The following is a 13,455-nucleotide window of genomic DNA, read 5'->3' as shown; positions in this document are numbered from 1 at the left end:
TCACCTGCATTTTTGACATGTTACCAAAGGAGAGAGAAAGCTGCTGAAATATGGCTCCTGACTATAAACTTGCCCTGTCTTTTTTTGTTTGTTTGTTTCCCCAAATGTATGAAAGAACCTCTCTACTGGCCTGTGAATTCCTTTCGATATGGAATTCAGTATTGATATACTAAAAATGTGTTTATCTACCAATGAAGAACCATGAACTGAAAGGGTGGTTAATCAAATCTACGCAGCTGTGGCAGGATATAATGAAACAATCAATAGGAAAAAATGCACTTGCATCAATAACTTAAAGTACTGGGAACATCAAAAGAAATATATAAAGAAGATTAGTTTGTAAGATAAATATGACAGCATTTCTGATTATTGTACTTTGGACTTTCCACTATGCTAGGACCTTTTTAGGGTTCCCTTACCACATCACCTCCCTTCAAATCCATACATGACAAAGATTATGTGACTATCATTTTCCCCTTTCCAAAAAAGAGCTTCTGTCTGGGGGCAAGAGTATTTAGTTTTAGATAACTTTATGGAATTTGGTACTCTTTGTTTGAATTATAAAAATGTCACTTTTTTAAAGCAAGATGGTAGGAGGGAAGATAAGTTAAAGGCTTTTTTTAACTATTTAATGTTAACTCACCAAAGCAATCACATAACATAATTATATTTCAAATACTACATGAAAATCTGAAATGAGCCACATTAAACCTCAGACCTCCCCCACTGGGGTCATTTGAACTTCTGTAGTAGATATTGTTTCTGAATGCAACAGCCATAAACTTCTGGATCCTACAGGCCTTTTTGCATGCTCTCTAATGGAATACCAAAAACAGCAATGACACAAAAACAACCTATTTTTAGTCCAGCTAAACTTGGTTTTGAACAACCCTTCCCAAAAGCAAGCCTCTTATTTTCTAGTTGGTGGATGAATTTTTTAAATATCATTACATCCTTTGTGTTTTATGAGAGAGGCATGGGAATAAGGGGGCTCAGATTCTTACACATTCACTTGTAATAAAACTTCATCTTTCCCAGTTGAGTCCAAAATTAAGAGTCATTACCCAAAATAGTGTAATGAGACACTTTGAAAAGGTGTGAAATACTGTGTCACACTAATACATCTTGGTTGATTGAGTACATTTCTGTTTGACTTCAATGCTGCTAACTCCACCCAAGTTCAAGAACATTGTATGAAAATATAGAATGCACAGCTAGTTTTGGATTCTCCTTGCCAAAGATTCCCTTTGAGTTTTAACCCCAACTTGTGAGTCAAAGATAAGACATCACACACAAAATCTGCCTCTGTGATATGAAAAATGTTACAAGCAAGCAGCTAAGAGGAGACACTTGAACTGTGGCTAGGTATTCCTTCCAAAAATTATGATGTTATTAGAACTCATCCTAGCATTGAAATTATCCCATTCTTTACTCTAAACATCAAAATCCTGACTCTATCTGGAAGAATTTCACAGGGGAAAAAAAATTGTAACCATTTAATCAGTCAGCTTATGTCAAGCCTTACTTGAACGGGTCACTTCATATTTAACTAAAATAAAAAAAATTAAGAAATTTTAAATCAGACGTGGTAGTTAATTATCATAGAATAATTTCAAGCTAGTTGAGAATCTGCTGTTTCACCAATCAAGGCTAAAATATAATAATAATGTCACAGCAAGAAAACTTATGCTTCTTCACACTGAACTCTTTTTGAAGACTATTGTATTAACTATGTATACAAGTAGCTAACCTACTTCCCAAACTCTTACAGCACATAATCAACAAACAAACAGATAATGGTCAGGGATTGCCTTTCAAAGCGAAAGCTACCACAGAATGCATTAGACAATTATTATGAGAGCAAACAGGTATGCCTCAAAAAAAAAAAAAAAAATCACTTTCTCTTGGTATTTTTGGACTTAATTCAGATAATTATTTAAACCTTTTTCAGGTCTCTCCCCACCAAAATATATAATTGTATACATTTATAATTTTAACTTTCAGTGAGATGTCATATTATGGCAAATGACTTTCTCATATCTGTTATTATTAAAAATAAATTGTATCTTGATCTAGTTCCCCACCTCCAACTCATAGAATTTATAATACCATGCAGTCAAAAAATGCCCTAAGAGTTTTTAAGCTCTATGACCTTGTTAGTAAAATGATATTTGATGTATTGCTTTATAAAAATCAAGAGTATTCTCCCACCATATGAGACTGCATAAAGTCAGTTCATTTCATAATGGGAAAATCAATTCTTGGTGGCACTTTTTGTTTAAGGGGTCTAAAATAAAGTTTTGAAAGCAGTTAATCACTCCAAACATGTCCCAGTTTTGAACTCCTTAAAATTGTTCATTTCATAGTGCTGCCTATAATTTAATATTTAAGTGGACAATGTTGCACAAGCAGACAGGTTTGTGGGGATTTTTTATCTTTGAAAAGTAAATTCTAATAAATACATATGGAATATGTATTAGAGTTCATACTTTCCCCTCCCCCACCTTTTCTTTCCTCTGATGAGAATGGCAGGAAACGATACGTATGGTATCAAAGACAATTTTTTAAAACAAAACTCCACTTAAGACATTTTTGTTTTGATACAGTAAAAAAAAAAATGTTACTGAAATCAGGCTTTTCTGTTTCTGCTTGGCAGGATAAAAAAAATTTTCTAACTAACAAAATACAATGTGTTCAAATGAAAGGGAATTATCCTATATAATAATCAAAACCAGTAAAGAAAAGAAGACCAAAAGTACAAATGTGAATTTACTCTGACCAATCAACAAAGAATTAAATCTTCAGGAAAGCCAAATATTTGGGGCAAATAACTTAAAATAGATTTCAATATGTATTTATTTATTATTGTTAAAACTACATTTCATACCCTCGTGTTTTTTTCTTAGTTCACCATGAAATATGAGACTAATAATCAAAGTTAGCTATTATTGAAAAGTTCTTGCTATTTTAAAACTTCCAACAGCTTATGAATGTGCATTGTGCACAACATATTTAAGCCATGCTTATCTAAAAACAATTTTTAAATGTGCATGTATGCCCTAATTTGAAAACTTCTAAGTCAGTATCTATTAAAGAAGATCACCCTCCTTATTTTAAAGGGAATATTTTAAAATCGCAATCAAGCAAATAAGTTTTATTCATCTTACTAAATTGGTAGTTGGTACACTTTGATAACTTTTCTCTTTGTTCTAATTTCTTTCCCCCACCCAGTAAAGCTGGCTTCTTTTTTGTTACTAAGTCCTCCAACTACCTAAGCAGCTACTTAATTCTGAAACTAAACTATGCCTTAAAATTAAAAAAAAAAAAAAAAAAAAAAAAAAAAAGGCTCCTGTGCCTCATTAAAACGTCAGGCCTCTTTTCTGACTCGGCTCATAATTGTATCTTTTAAACCATAACTCAACCTTAATGTATAATGCTTGACACCCGCGTGTTGGGGAGTTTCAGAAAATGCCGTCTATATACCTTTAAGACCACAAGCTCACTCTCGCTGCCTGGCTTCTTGCCAAACTCGGAGGCAAAAGCAGGAGGATTTTTACAAAATACTCCGTAACAATTGTTGCTCCCTCTTCCAACAGTACTACTACCACAACCTCCTTTTAAGACAAAAAAAAAAAAAAAAAAGAAAAGAAAAGAAAAGAAAAGAAAAGAAAAGAAAAGAAAAGAAAAGAAAAGAAAAGAAAAGAAAAGAAAAGAAAAGAAATCTGTGGAGTGGGTCATCTCTGCTCTCAGCTCACCTCACCGTTGCTAAGGAAGCTACCTAGCCCCCCTCCCTCCTCACGCACTTCCCTACCCTATACCTCCCTGGAGAGGCCCGGATGGTTTGGATCTCACAAGTTCAGCCCACTCTACACCAAGGTCCCAGGGCACCTTTTGCGCCCCCTGGGGCTCCTCCGCAGGGTCAAAGGAAGTTCAGCACTTACTCTCCCCACTCAGCACCCTGTAGTGTTAACGCACAAGGCCTGGGTTTCCCTTGGTGGGAAGGAGCCGTCGAGCCACCTTCCCCACGCGGCAGGCGTGTGCGTGCGTGTGTGTGTGTGTGTGTGTGTGTGTGTGTGTGTGTGTGTGTGTAATCACTTGCAAGGCTGCGCTGAGAGTGCGGTCTGAGGTCCGCCCTGGAGTTGAGAGTTCGAGTTCCAGGCCCGGTCCTAGGGAGTAGCCAGCCTCTTGGCTTCCCCAAATTTAGAGGCGCTAGAGTCACCCCGCGGCGCGAAATTAAGAAACTTACTTGTTTTGTCATGGAGTCAATGAGGCGCACGTAGAAATCCTGCTCCGTCCTTATCCCTGGGGGAGAGGGAAAGGGGAGTGGGGAACGAAGGAAAATTAAGTGAGAGAGGATCCGCCGCTAAATAAACAAACAAACAACAAAGAATGGGGTTCCAAGGCGTATGCAACGCCTACTCTCCCAGAGAAGCCCAGGCAGGACACCACCACCCCCATCTTCCCCAGTGTCCAGAGAGGGGCCAGTCCCTATGCACAGCAGCTGAGAATGGGGCGGGACCCCCACCTGGCTACTCTCACTTCTCTAGTTGGGAGCCCCTCTGCGCGCTCTCTGGGAGCCATCAAGGCCACGACTGCTCTAGCTCCCTGAGCCCAAGGACTTAGGGCCTGGAGTCTGAACTCAGCCTCCTTTAGGAATGGGAGGAAGAAAGGAATTGGCCCTGCGAGGGCCAGGGCTCCACACCTGGCCCCAGGTGTGCTCGAGCCCGCCACGGCCGCCCTCCGGCTACTCGGGGCCTGCTTGCGTGAAACCTCCTCAGGTGAAACTTAGGGGAGGCCTGGTGACCCCGAGGGCAGCGGAAAACCGAGCGTGCTCAGGGCTCTCGTCCACCTGGATCTGGCTGCGTCCCCTGCCCTCACCCAGAGCCCCAGGGTGCCGGCGCCGACCCGACCCGACCTGAGCCTCACCATTGCTGTAGAGGAGCTGGAGCCGGTAGTGAATCCCGTTATTGGTCTTTTCGCTGTTGGCTTCCTGGGTTTCAGCGAGACGCAAAGACACAACAAGAGACGCAGGAGAGAGGTCGGCGTGAGCGAGTGGACCGACTTCGAGGCAACTTTCCCGAAGAAGGGACCCCCGGCCGGGGAACCGGACAGGCCCAGGAGCAGCAGAAATTGCGGCCAACTGTGATCCCTCTGCCGCCCTCCCGACCCTTACTGCCCCCTCTTCCCTTCCAGAAAATTCCGTGGGGCCTGGGGGCTCGGGCCTGGGTCAGCAGAGGCAGGAGCCGCGCGTGGTCGCGCCATTGAGGGCGGGTTCATCCCAGGCGCCCTCGACTCTGGAGTGCGAAGCCGGGCTCGCCTCTCTCCAGCTCTGGGGCTCCACGCGAACTTTTTGGAGCAGAACCTCATGGATGAGGAGCCCGGGTTCGCCCAGGACGGGAAGTGGCTTGGGGGACCCCGCTCAGGAGTGTGTTATGGATGCTTTGCACTCGCCGAGGAGCGCGCCTCCCGAAGCGGCTGGGCCTGCTCCCCGGTCGGGGGCGAGGGGCAGCGGCGCTGCGCCCACTTACTTTTTCCTTCTCCACGAACCCAACAAAGGCTGTCCTCTCGATCTCCACGGGCTGGCCCTGTCTGTCGTAGAGGGCCAGGACGAAGTGGAAGAAGTTGGATTTCCGCAGATTGGAAGGCGGCTGCTTCTCAAAGTGAGCCCGGGCCAGACCCACCCCGCTGCGGCCAAAGACGCAGAGTTAGACGGCTAAGCGGGACACCGACGCGCGACCCTTTGTCACCCTTTACACACGCGCGAGCCCTCACGCACCAACCTCGTCTACCCCCAGAACACCTAGTGGGCGCCCTAAACGCCCCCTCCGGCGCCCGGGGCCCACCCGGCGACGGGACATGCGTGCTCTCGCGTGTCCAGTCCTCCCGCCAAGTACACGGCGCGCCCCCCGAACTCGCCGAAGGGCCATGAAAGTTTTGTTAGGGTTTTGCGCAGGAGATAAAACCCTGCAAGCCTTTACTCTGACCTGACGCGCGCTACGTGGGAAGGAAAAGTAGAGGTGGATGCAGTGAACCCGCGTTCGCGGAACACAGCTGGTAGTTTACAACTTGGAGAGAGGGAGGCATGGGAATTGGTGCCCGCCACCCCCACGAATCTCCCGCCTCAGCCTCAAGGGCAGGTGAGGATGGATGGGGAACAGGCTCAGTTTCATGAAGCCGCAGCCATCCTCCAGGAAACCTCGCGTGCCCCCGCCAGGCGCGGGCGCCCGGCCTCTGGACACCGCACGCCCCCTCCCCAAATAAGGCATGTGAGAAAAAGGATCTGAGGGGGTCAACTCAGAGCTGTCAAGGGTGGTTGCTGTGGAACAGGGAGCTGGTTTAAAAGACCTGTCCTGACAAAGTTTCGCTGTTCCACAAAAACCCTCACACTCATTCCAGAAATCCTATGGACCAGGGGTGCCGGCTGAGCGCGCCCGCGGGGGGACTGGAGGCTCGGGTGCCAGGGGCGCGGGAGGCCACTGACAGCCCGGCCTGCCCAACACAAGGGCGCGCTCACACACACACACACACACACACACACACACACACACACACTCTTTCGCTTCCAGCCCAGTTACCCAACTCACTCTCACTGCTAACCACCCCCATCCTTGTTCTCAACGGGGATGGGAACAGTGTTGCAGACACTTGTCCCCTGCCCCGTGAAGATGAGGATGAGGTAATTAGTCATCTTCCTTTTTCCCCTTCCGCCCTCTCGGAGTCCGACAGGGCCTGGGGCAGACAAATCTCCTACTCCCCCAAGCCCAGCTGGTGGTCTGGGAAAAAAGGCCATTTCTCACTTGGGGCCAGGCGTCCTCAGAAAGGTTGATAAGAGTGCCCAGAAAAGTTCCCCCAGGTCAATCTCCAAGGGAAGTGCCTCCAAGTCACACAGTCTAGCATCCCAGGAGCTGAGAGTGGGAGAGGGGCTGGAAGGGGCCGTGGTGACAGAGGGTGGGGAAGACTTTCAGGAAATGTCACAATCAAAGTTGGGAGCTGCCGTTCTACCGGTGGACTGAGAAAAGCAGAAAGATAGAGAGAGGGAGAGAGAACAAGACCAGAGAACTAAGAGAAGGTTCTGGGGATACATGGAGAGAGAAAATAGGAGAGAAAGGGAGGTAAGGGAATGAGAAGAGGAGAGAGGAGGGAGGAATGAAGAAAGAAGAGGAAGGAAAGAATGAAGAGAGGGAGGACGGAAAGAAGGAAGAGAGGTAAGGGAGAAAGGAAAGAGAAAAAGGAAAAGAAGTGAAGAAGGAAGAAAAGAAAAAGGGAAGGGAGGGGAAAAGGAGTTAAAAAAAAGAGGAAGGAAGGAAAAGAAAGAAGAGAAGGAAAAAAGTTTAGAAAGGAGGGAAGAAAGAAAAGAAGAAAGAAAAAAGGCAGGAAAGAAAGGAAGAAAAGATAGGAAAGAGAAAGAAAAGAAAAGAAAGAGAAAAGAAAAGAAGGAAGAAAGAAAGAAAGAAAAAGAAAGAGGAGACAACCGGCCAGGAAAGAAAGAGCAATCACATAAAAAAACACAGATATCCAACATCGTGCTGATGAGACGCCTCTTCTGGCTTAAAACGAAATGAAAACAGTCACAGGCGAAGCAGGGAAAAGTGCCGGCAAAGCGTGGGCTTCTCGCAGGCAGCTCCCGGCTCTCCGGCCGCAGGCGACCAAGGCAGCGCGGCCCGGGAGCGCGGAGCCCCGGAGGCGAGCCGAGCCGAGCGGCGGACTCAAGAGCGCGGCCGGGCCCCGCGGCGGCCGCAGCCACCGCCTCCCGGCTCTTCTGCTTGCGGCTCGCCTCCCCGGCCGCGGTCCCCGAGCGGTACCCACCTCTGCGCCGCCGTGTTGGCGTCCAGCACCCCGGCGCCCTGCATCCACGTCCGCACCGCGTTCATGCCGCTGCCCAGCGGCTCTTCCTTCATGCTGCTTCCACTCCGTTGGATGCTTTCCTGAATCCCAAACATGAAAACAACCTTTTCTTGTGGAAAATCTCCTCCCCCTTGAAAATATTGAAAAAAAAAAAAAAAAAAAAAAAAAAAAGGAAAGAAAAACGCCAGCCAGAGATTTTTTTTTTTTTGAGACGATGAACTCGCGCTAGAAGATCAAGGCGGGCTGGAAAGCAAATTTTTTAAAAATGTAAACCTTCGCTCAAAACTGAGCGATAACACGAAAAAAAAGGAGAGAAAAAAAAAAAAAAAGAAGGGAAAATCCAACGAAAAGACCAAAATAAAAAAAATAGAGATGTATGCTTGGCTGTTGGGGGTTGTTTGGTTGGTTAATTTTTGGTTTGGGTGCTTTTTTTTTTCTTTTTTTTTTTCTTTTTTTTTTTTTTTTTTTTTTTTTTTTTTTTTTTTTTTTTTTTTTTTTTTTGTAATGATCACAGGCCGGTGGAGGACAGGAGGGGCTGGAGTTTCCTTTTGTAGAGGTACCCTTCACTTGAAGAAGCAGGAAGAAAAAAAAAGCCCTGATGGCAATTTAAGAAACAATAGACTCAACTCGCGCTGCCGGCTTTGCTACTTCAAGTGTCATTTTCCACAACCAGGCAAGTTTTTTCCTCTCTCTCTCTCTTTTTTTCCTCCTTCTCTCCCAACCAAAGATGTTTCTTTCCTTTCAGTGCGTTTAGATGAGGACGCTGGTTGCCGTAGACAGATACACCAGAGAGGGAGAGTGGGGTGGGGGGAAGGGGGGAGAGAGAGGGAAAGAGGAAGGGGGGGAGGGAAAGACAGAGAGAGAAAGAGAAAGAGAGAGAGGAGAGGGAGAAAGAGAGAGGGGTGGACCCTGCTGGATGGAGATTCTGTTTTCTCCTTGCTAAAATAGAAGTGATTTGCAGGCTTTCCCTATGGAATCCAGTTTGACTCTCCCCAGAGCTAAACACAGGCACACTAACCCCAAAGGGAGGAGGCGGGGCTCGCGCCTCACGGCCCCGCCCCTTCATTTGCATAACGCCATCCTTCCGCAAAGCTGCAGCCAATCGCGGCTTAAGAAGCCTTCTGGCTCGCCGCGCTGGGCCACGCTCCCTCATTAACATCCCTCTCCGGGTGGCGCAGGGGAGCTAGCCAAAGTTCCTCGCAAAGTGGCGAGCGAAGGATCGCTGAGCACCAGCGTCTGTGCTGGGAAGGAGCTGGGCACAGCTGGGCAGAGCCGGGCTGGAGAGGGGAAACAGACGGAAGGGAAGGGCGATATTTTTCTCAGGGATTTGAACTGGGGTCTGCATCCTGGTCGTTGCGGTCCTTTTAGCATCCTCGCCACGCCCTGAGCGCGCTCGCGGTTCACAGGCTGCGCCCTCCCAGGGCCGATGCTGCGTCCTGCTCCGCTGTTCTGGGACGTCGGGGGCAAAAGTGGAGGAGACGGGAGAGCCCGGGCAGAAAAAGCAGGAAGCGCGTCCCAGGTGCCCACCTCTTCGCTTTGAGGAGGGGGTGGTGGGGTGGAAAAATGGGTGCTCGAGGTCGGGGCGGGAGATCGCGGAGGGCACTTTTCTCCACGCTGGGAGAAGTGGGTGGACCCTGGGTCTCGGTTAGTGAGGCTCTGTGGGTCCCTCATGGAGTAGGGGGACCCGGACTCTGTCCGTTGTCTGGCCTCTGAAATGGTTCTCGTTCTGATGCTAGCTTCGAGGCCGCGGGTGTTAAGGCACCGTCCCCATAAGCTCACTTATATCGAGTAATCCGCGGGATGTGTAAACGGTGGAATGAATGCTCTCACTAGAGTTGTATCAGGATGCATTCTAAAATTTACTCAGATTCATTTCCCAACCTCTTACCCTCGCCCCAAAGTATTTTTTTTTCTTTAGTGTATTTACCAGAGCAACAACGTCTCTGATTGATTGGTTATTTCATGTAGGATTTCTGTCTTCCTCATTCTTTCAGTTTAAACGGGGGACTTGAACAAACCCACCCCAACTTCTGCTCCTGCCAGTTGTCCAGAAAGTGAGAGATTGAGTTAAAAAGGAGGGGACTGGGGGGGGGGGGGGGAGGCTAAGAGAGAGGGAGGGAGAAATGGTCTCCTACCTCAGACCTTTCTGTATATATGCATGTGAGTGGCAAAGAAAATAGCTAGAAGTTTCCGGGTAATGTGCCCCATCATTTTTTAGCAGGTCGTAACCTCTAATAAGCACATGGTGAACTTCTGTTTCATTGCCCTCAGAGGAACTCCCTGACTGCAGCCAAATCTGCTAAGGACTCCTTGGGGGGAGTTCTCTGCCAGAAATCCAGGTCCCCTTTCTGCTGGCCTTCCTTGGCCCTTTGATTTAGGAAGCTCATGGGGTCAGTGACGGAACAGTACACACGCCCATGTTGAATGGATGGAGACAGGCAAAAAATACGCTTTGTGCTCTTGGCAGAGCAGAAAAGTGAAAACCACTTCCCAGTTCCTAAACCAGAAAAAAGGACTGTGTTTCAGGTCCGTGAGTACATGGCCACTATCCTCAAACACTACTTTATCTTTGTGCACAAAGCGTGCCCTGCTCCCATACCATTTAATCTGGACCACTAATGTGCTGAGAGCACTTTGTCTCTGGCAAAAATTAATAATTAATTCAGTCTCCACCAAGACACTCCTGAAGAAATGTGTCTGGTCCATCAGGATCTACGTAACATCTGCCAGAGTTCCTGGCACACAGCACATGTTCAGGATGGTTATGTTGGTGGAGAGACTGAAAGGGTTATAACTTTGTGGGCAGGGGAAAGGAGGAGGGGACTTTCTCCATCTCTACAGAATTCAAACGCACAATTAAAACTGGGCCTGCTGAAAACTTCCCAAAGATCCAAGCTTAACCTCCAAAGTCCAATGAGTCCCCCAGAGCCAATCCCTTCCCCTGCCTGGACTATCCCCTGCCTTCTCTGAGGGTATCCTTCAAGGAAGGGGAACCAGGAAACAGAGGCCACCCTTCTATCAATGAGTTCCAGATAGCCAGAGCTAAAGACTCAAGCTTCCCTCTCCTTAATTCCCTGAACCTCCACTTTTACTCTCCAGTGAACTGTATTCAGGACTCCAAGTTGAGTCTGGTAAAGTACATTCCCCAGTGAGGGGGAACACACAACGTAATAGGGATCAGATCGCTGCCAAAGGCAAGCAGCAAAAGTGCCAGAAAAAGGGGAGACACAGCCACTATGAGGACCAGGATCAGTGTGAAGCACACAACAGATGGATTTCTAAGGAGTCAAGCGGAATCTAGAAGCACTCTGCAGATTATGTGTTTGTTGAGGGGCCTGAAGGTGCCTGTTTCCAAAGAGAAATTGGCACAGAGAAAGAAAATGTCAGCAGCCCAACTTCTGCCCCAGAGTAGGTAACCTCTAGAAACTAAATAAGAAGGAGGCAATTTCCACATCTGCCAGGCCACAGGAAGAGGTAAAACAAAAAAAGGGCAAGAATCTTTTGATAAGACTAATTCCTTTTGGCTGTTCAGAAACAGCAGATACCTCACCTGGGATGGCGAATGACTTTCTTTTAATCAAGCAGAATGTATTCATAGCATTTCTTCTGAGTGTTCTGATGCTTTTAAACTGGCTTTTCTCACCCAGTAATAAATGATTAAGTAGGAAGGAAGTTAAAGAGAAGGTAGAAAGAGATATAGAGGGTGATAGGAAACTGGGAACAACACCAGGCCAGCAGACTAGTAGGTTTTTGTGGATTTCCTCTGGTTATTATTCAACTAGCAATTGTAATTTTAAACTTTGAAAAATTCCTTAAACACTTGTCAATCTTCCCTCCTGTGAGGGAAGCACCACCTCCAGAAGACCAAGCATGTGTGTGGAGAAGGGGTACTATAAAGTATGTACTGAGACTGACTTCATCTTTTCTTATATTATAGTCACTTCTCCTGTGAAGAAAAATACTTGTGTGTATAGCATTGCCCAGGAGTTATAGAATATCTGTGATATGACTTTAGGTTAGCTTATAACAGTAATCCCTAAATCCCCCTCATCAGCCTAATCATATGGGGGAGGAGGTAGAAATGCAGATTTTCAGGCCCTGTCCAGACCTACAGAATTAGAGAAGAAAAAAGCAAGGAGCGGGCAAAGCTGGGCATAAGAAAAATATACAGCAAAATGGACTTATATGTGGAAGAAGCAGGTGAAAAGGTTTGATATTTCCCCTGGAGTGAAGTGTCCCGCTGAGCTTCTCAGAGTTTCTTCCTAAGTGAGGGTTAACGTCCACTCCCTCCCCCTTGATTGCTCTAAACAGTAGACAGGGCTACCCACGCCTCAGGGTCTCCCAGCGCTGCAGGAAGCTCAGGCCCAGTGAGCAAGACCCCCCATTCCACCCCGAACTTTGAAACCTTCTCACTCTCGGCTATCCCAACCCTCTTAAGTCAGAGGGAAATCAATTCCTTTTCCCGAAGGACACCAGTTGCCTCCATAACTTCCAGGGGGTGCAGGTGAGAACACAGGCGTCCCTTCTCTAACCCAAAAAGAGTAGAGACGAGATAAATACAGCCAAACTAGGACTAGCGGGACGTCCGGGGAAAGAGGGAATCTTTTCTGCTCGTCCGCCCCCAGGAGGCCAGACTTGGGACCTGTCACTTAGAAAATTCCTTCTGTCTGCGTCTCCCTTAGCAAGACGCGCCCCCAGAAGGGCCGCCAGCCCTGGGAAATGCCCCCTTCTTTTGGCGGCTAGTAAGAGACCGCTTAGAGTGAGAGAGGAGAAAAGACGCCTCCTTCGGTGTTGGAAAGAAGGGAAAGGGAAAGTGCGGCGATGAAGGCCAAAGGCTCAAAGTCCCTCCGCCAACGGCCGCTCTGAAGGTGTCCACTGGCGGTCTGGAGTTGCGGCCGCAGTGAGCAGGTGCCAAAGCTCTGCCCACAGGAGGAGTGGGTGGCGGCGCGGGTCGCTAGGAACATGAGAGCCAGAGCGGGACGCAGCATGGAGGGGAGAGGTGCTCCTGAGCTGAGCCCAGATGCCGGCGGGAAAGGCCCCGCCACCCGCGCGCGAAACCCTGACGCTGCCCCTCTAAGACCTTTACCTGCTGCCCTCGGAGTACGTATAAGAGCAGCAGGCCACGTTTCCACCGGAAATCCGCCTGTCCCACCTCCTTGCTCTCAGCGGTCTCTGGCAAGCGGCAAGGGGAAGGGGGCATTCCCTCGGACCCAGATTCCTCTTTCAGATCCCCAAAGTTGTGGCAGCGGTGGCCCGGTGTGCTTGCCGACTCTAACTTTTCCAGTACCTGGGAACGCGCGTCTCCTCATACTACAGACAGGGAAACTGAGGCCTAGAACGGGACAAAGACACCCACAGACACCTAGGACAAAAGCTTGAGGCAAGGAGTTCGAACAAACCTTTCCCGGATCCACCCTGCGGACTGTCGGGTTTCCCCTGGGGCGGTCCCTAGATAATAATAGACACCATTTGTTGAAGGCTTTACGGGCAGAAACTCGCTGAATTCCCACAAGACAAAGAAGGCAGGTAAGATCGCCCCCATTTACAGGTGAGGAAACTGAAGGCTTCTGATTGAAATGAAACAACCTGTCCACCGCCTCACTGCAAATA

The 13,455-nt window shown here is 47.8% G+C and overlaps 1 protein-coding gene across 6 annotated transcripts in view; it reads right to left on the bottom strand.

The window, feature by feature from the left end:
• Positions 1 to 8,006, bottom strand: part of EBF1 (EBF transcription factor 1) — a 389,100-nt gene extending 381,094 nt beyond the window's left edge. For all 6 annotated transcript variants that reach the window (XM_042948148.1, XM_042948176.1, XM_042948157.1 and 3 more), the window contains exons 1-4: positions 7,807 to 8,006; positions 5,529 to 5,685; positions 4,927 to 4,990; positions 4,247 to 4,302 (exon numbers count right to left, since the gene is read on the bottom strand). In XM_042948148.1, coding sequence (XP_042804082.1) covers positions 4,247 to 4,302; positions 4,927 to 4,990; positions 5,529 to 5,685; positions 7,807 to 7,940 — 411 coding nt within the window. In that variant the 5' untranslated portion in view covers positions 7,941 to 8,006. The remainder of the gene's footprint in view (positions 1 to 4,246; positions 4,303 to 4,926; positions 4,991 to 5,528; positions 5,686 to 7,806) is intronic.
• Between the last annotated feature and the right edge of the window lie 5,449 nt (positions 8,007 to 13,455).

Source organism: Panthera leo, chromosome A1 (genome assembly GCF_018350215.1).
Source record: "Panthera leo isolate Ple1 chromosome A1, P.leo_Ple1_pat1.1, whole genome shotgun sequence".
Taxonomy (NCBI): domain Eukaryota; kingdom Metazoa; phylum Chordata; class Mammalia; order Carnivora; family Felidae; genus Panthera; species Panthera leo.
Note: the sequence above shows the minus strand (reverse complement) of the source record. Positions and strands in the feature narration are given on the sequence as shown.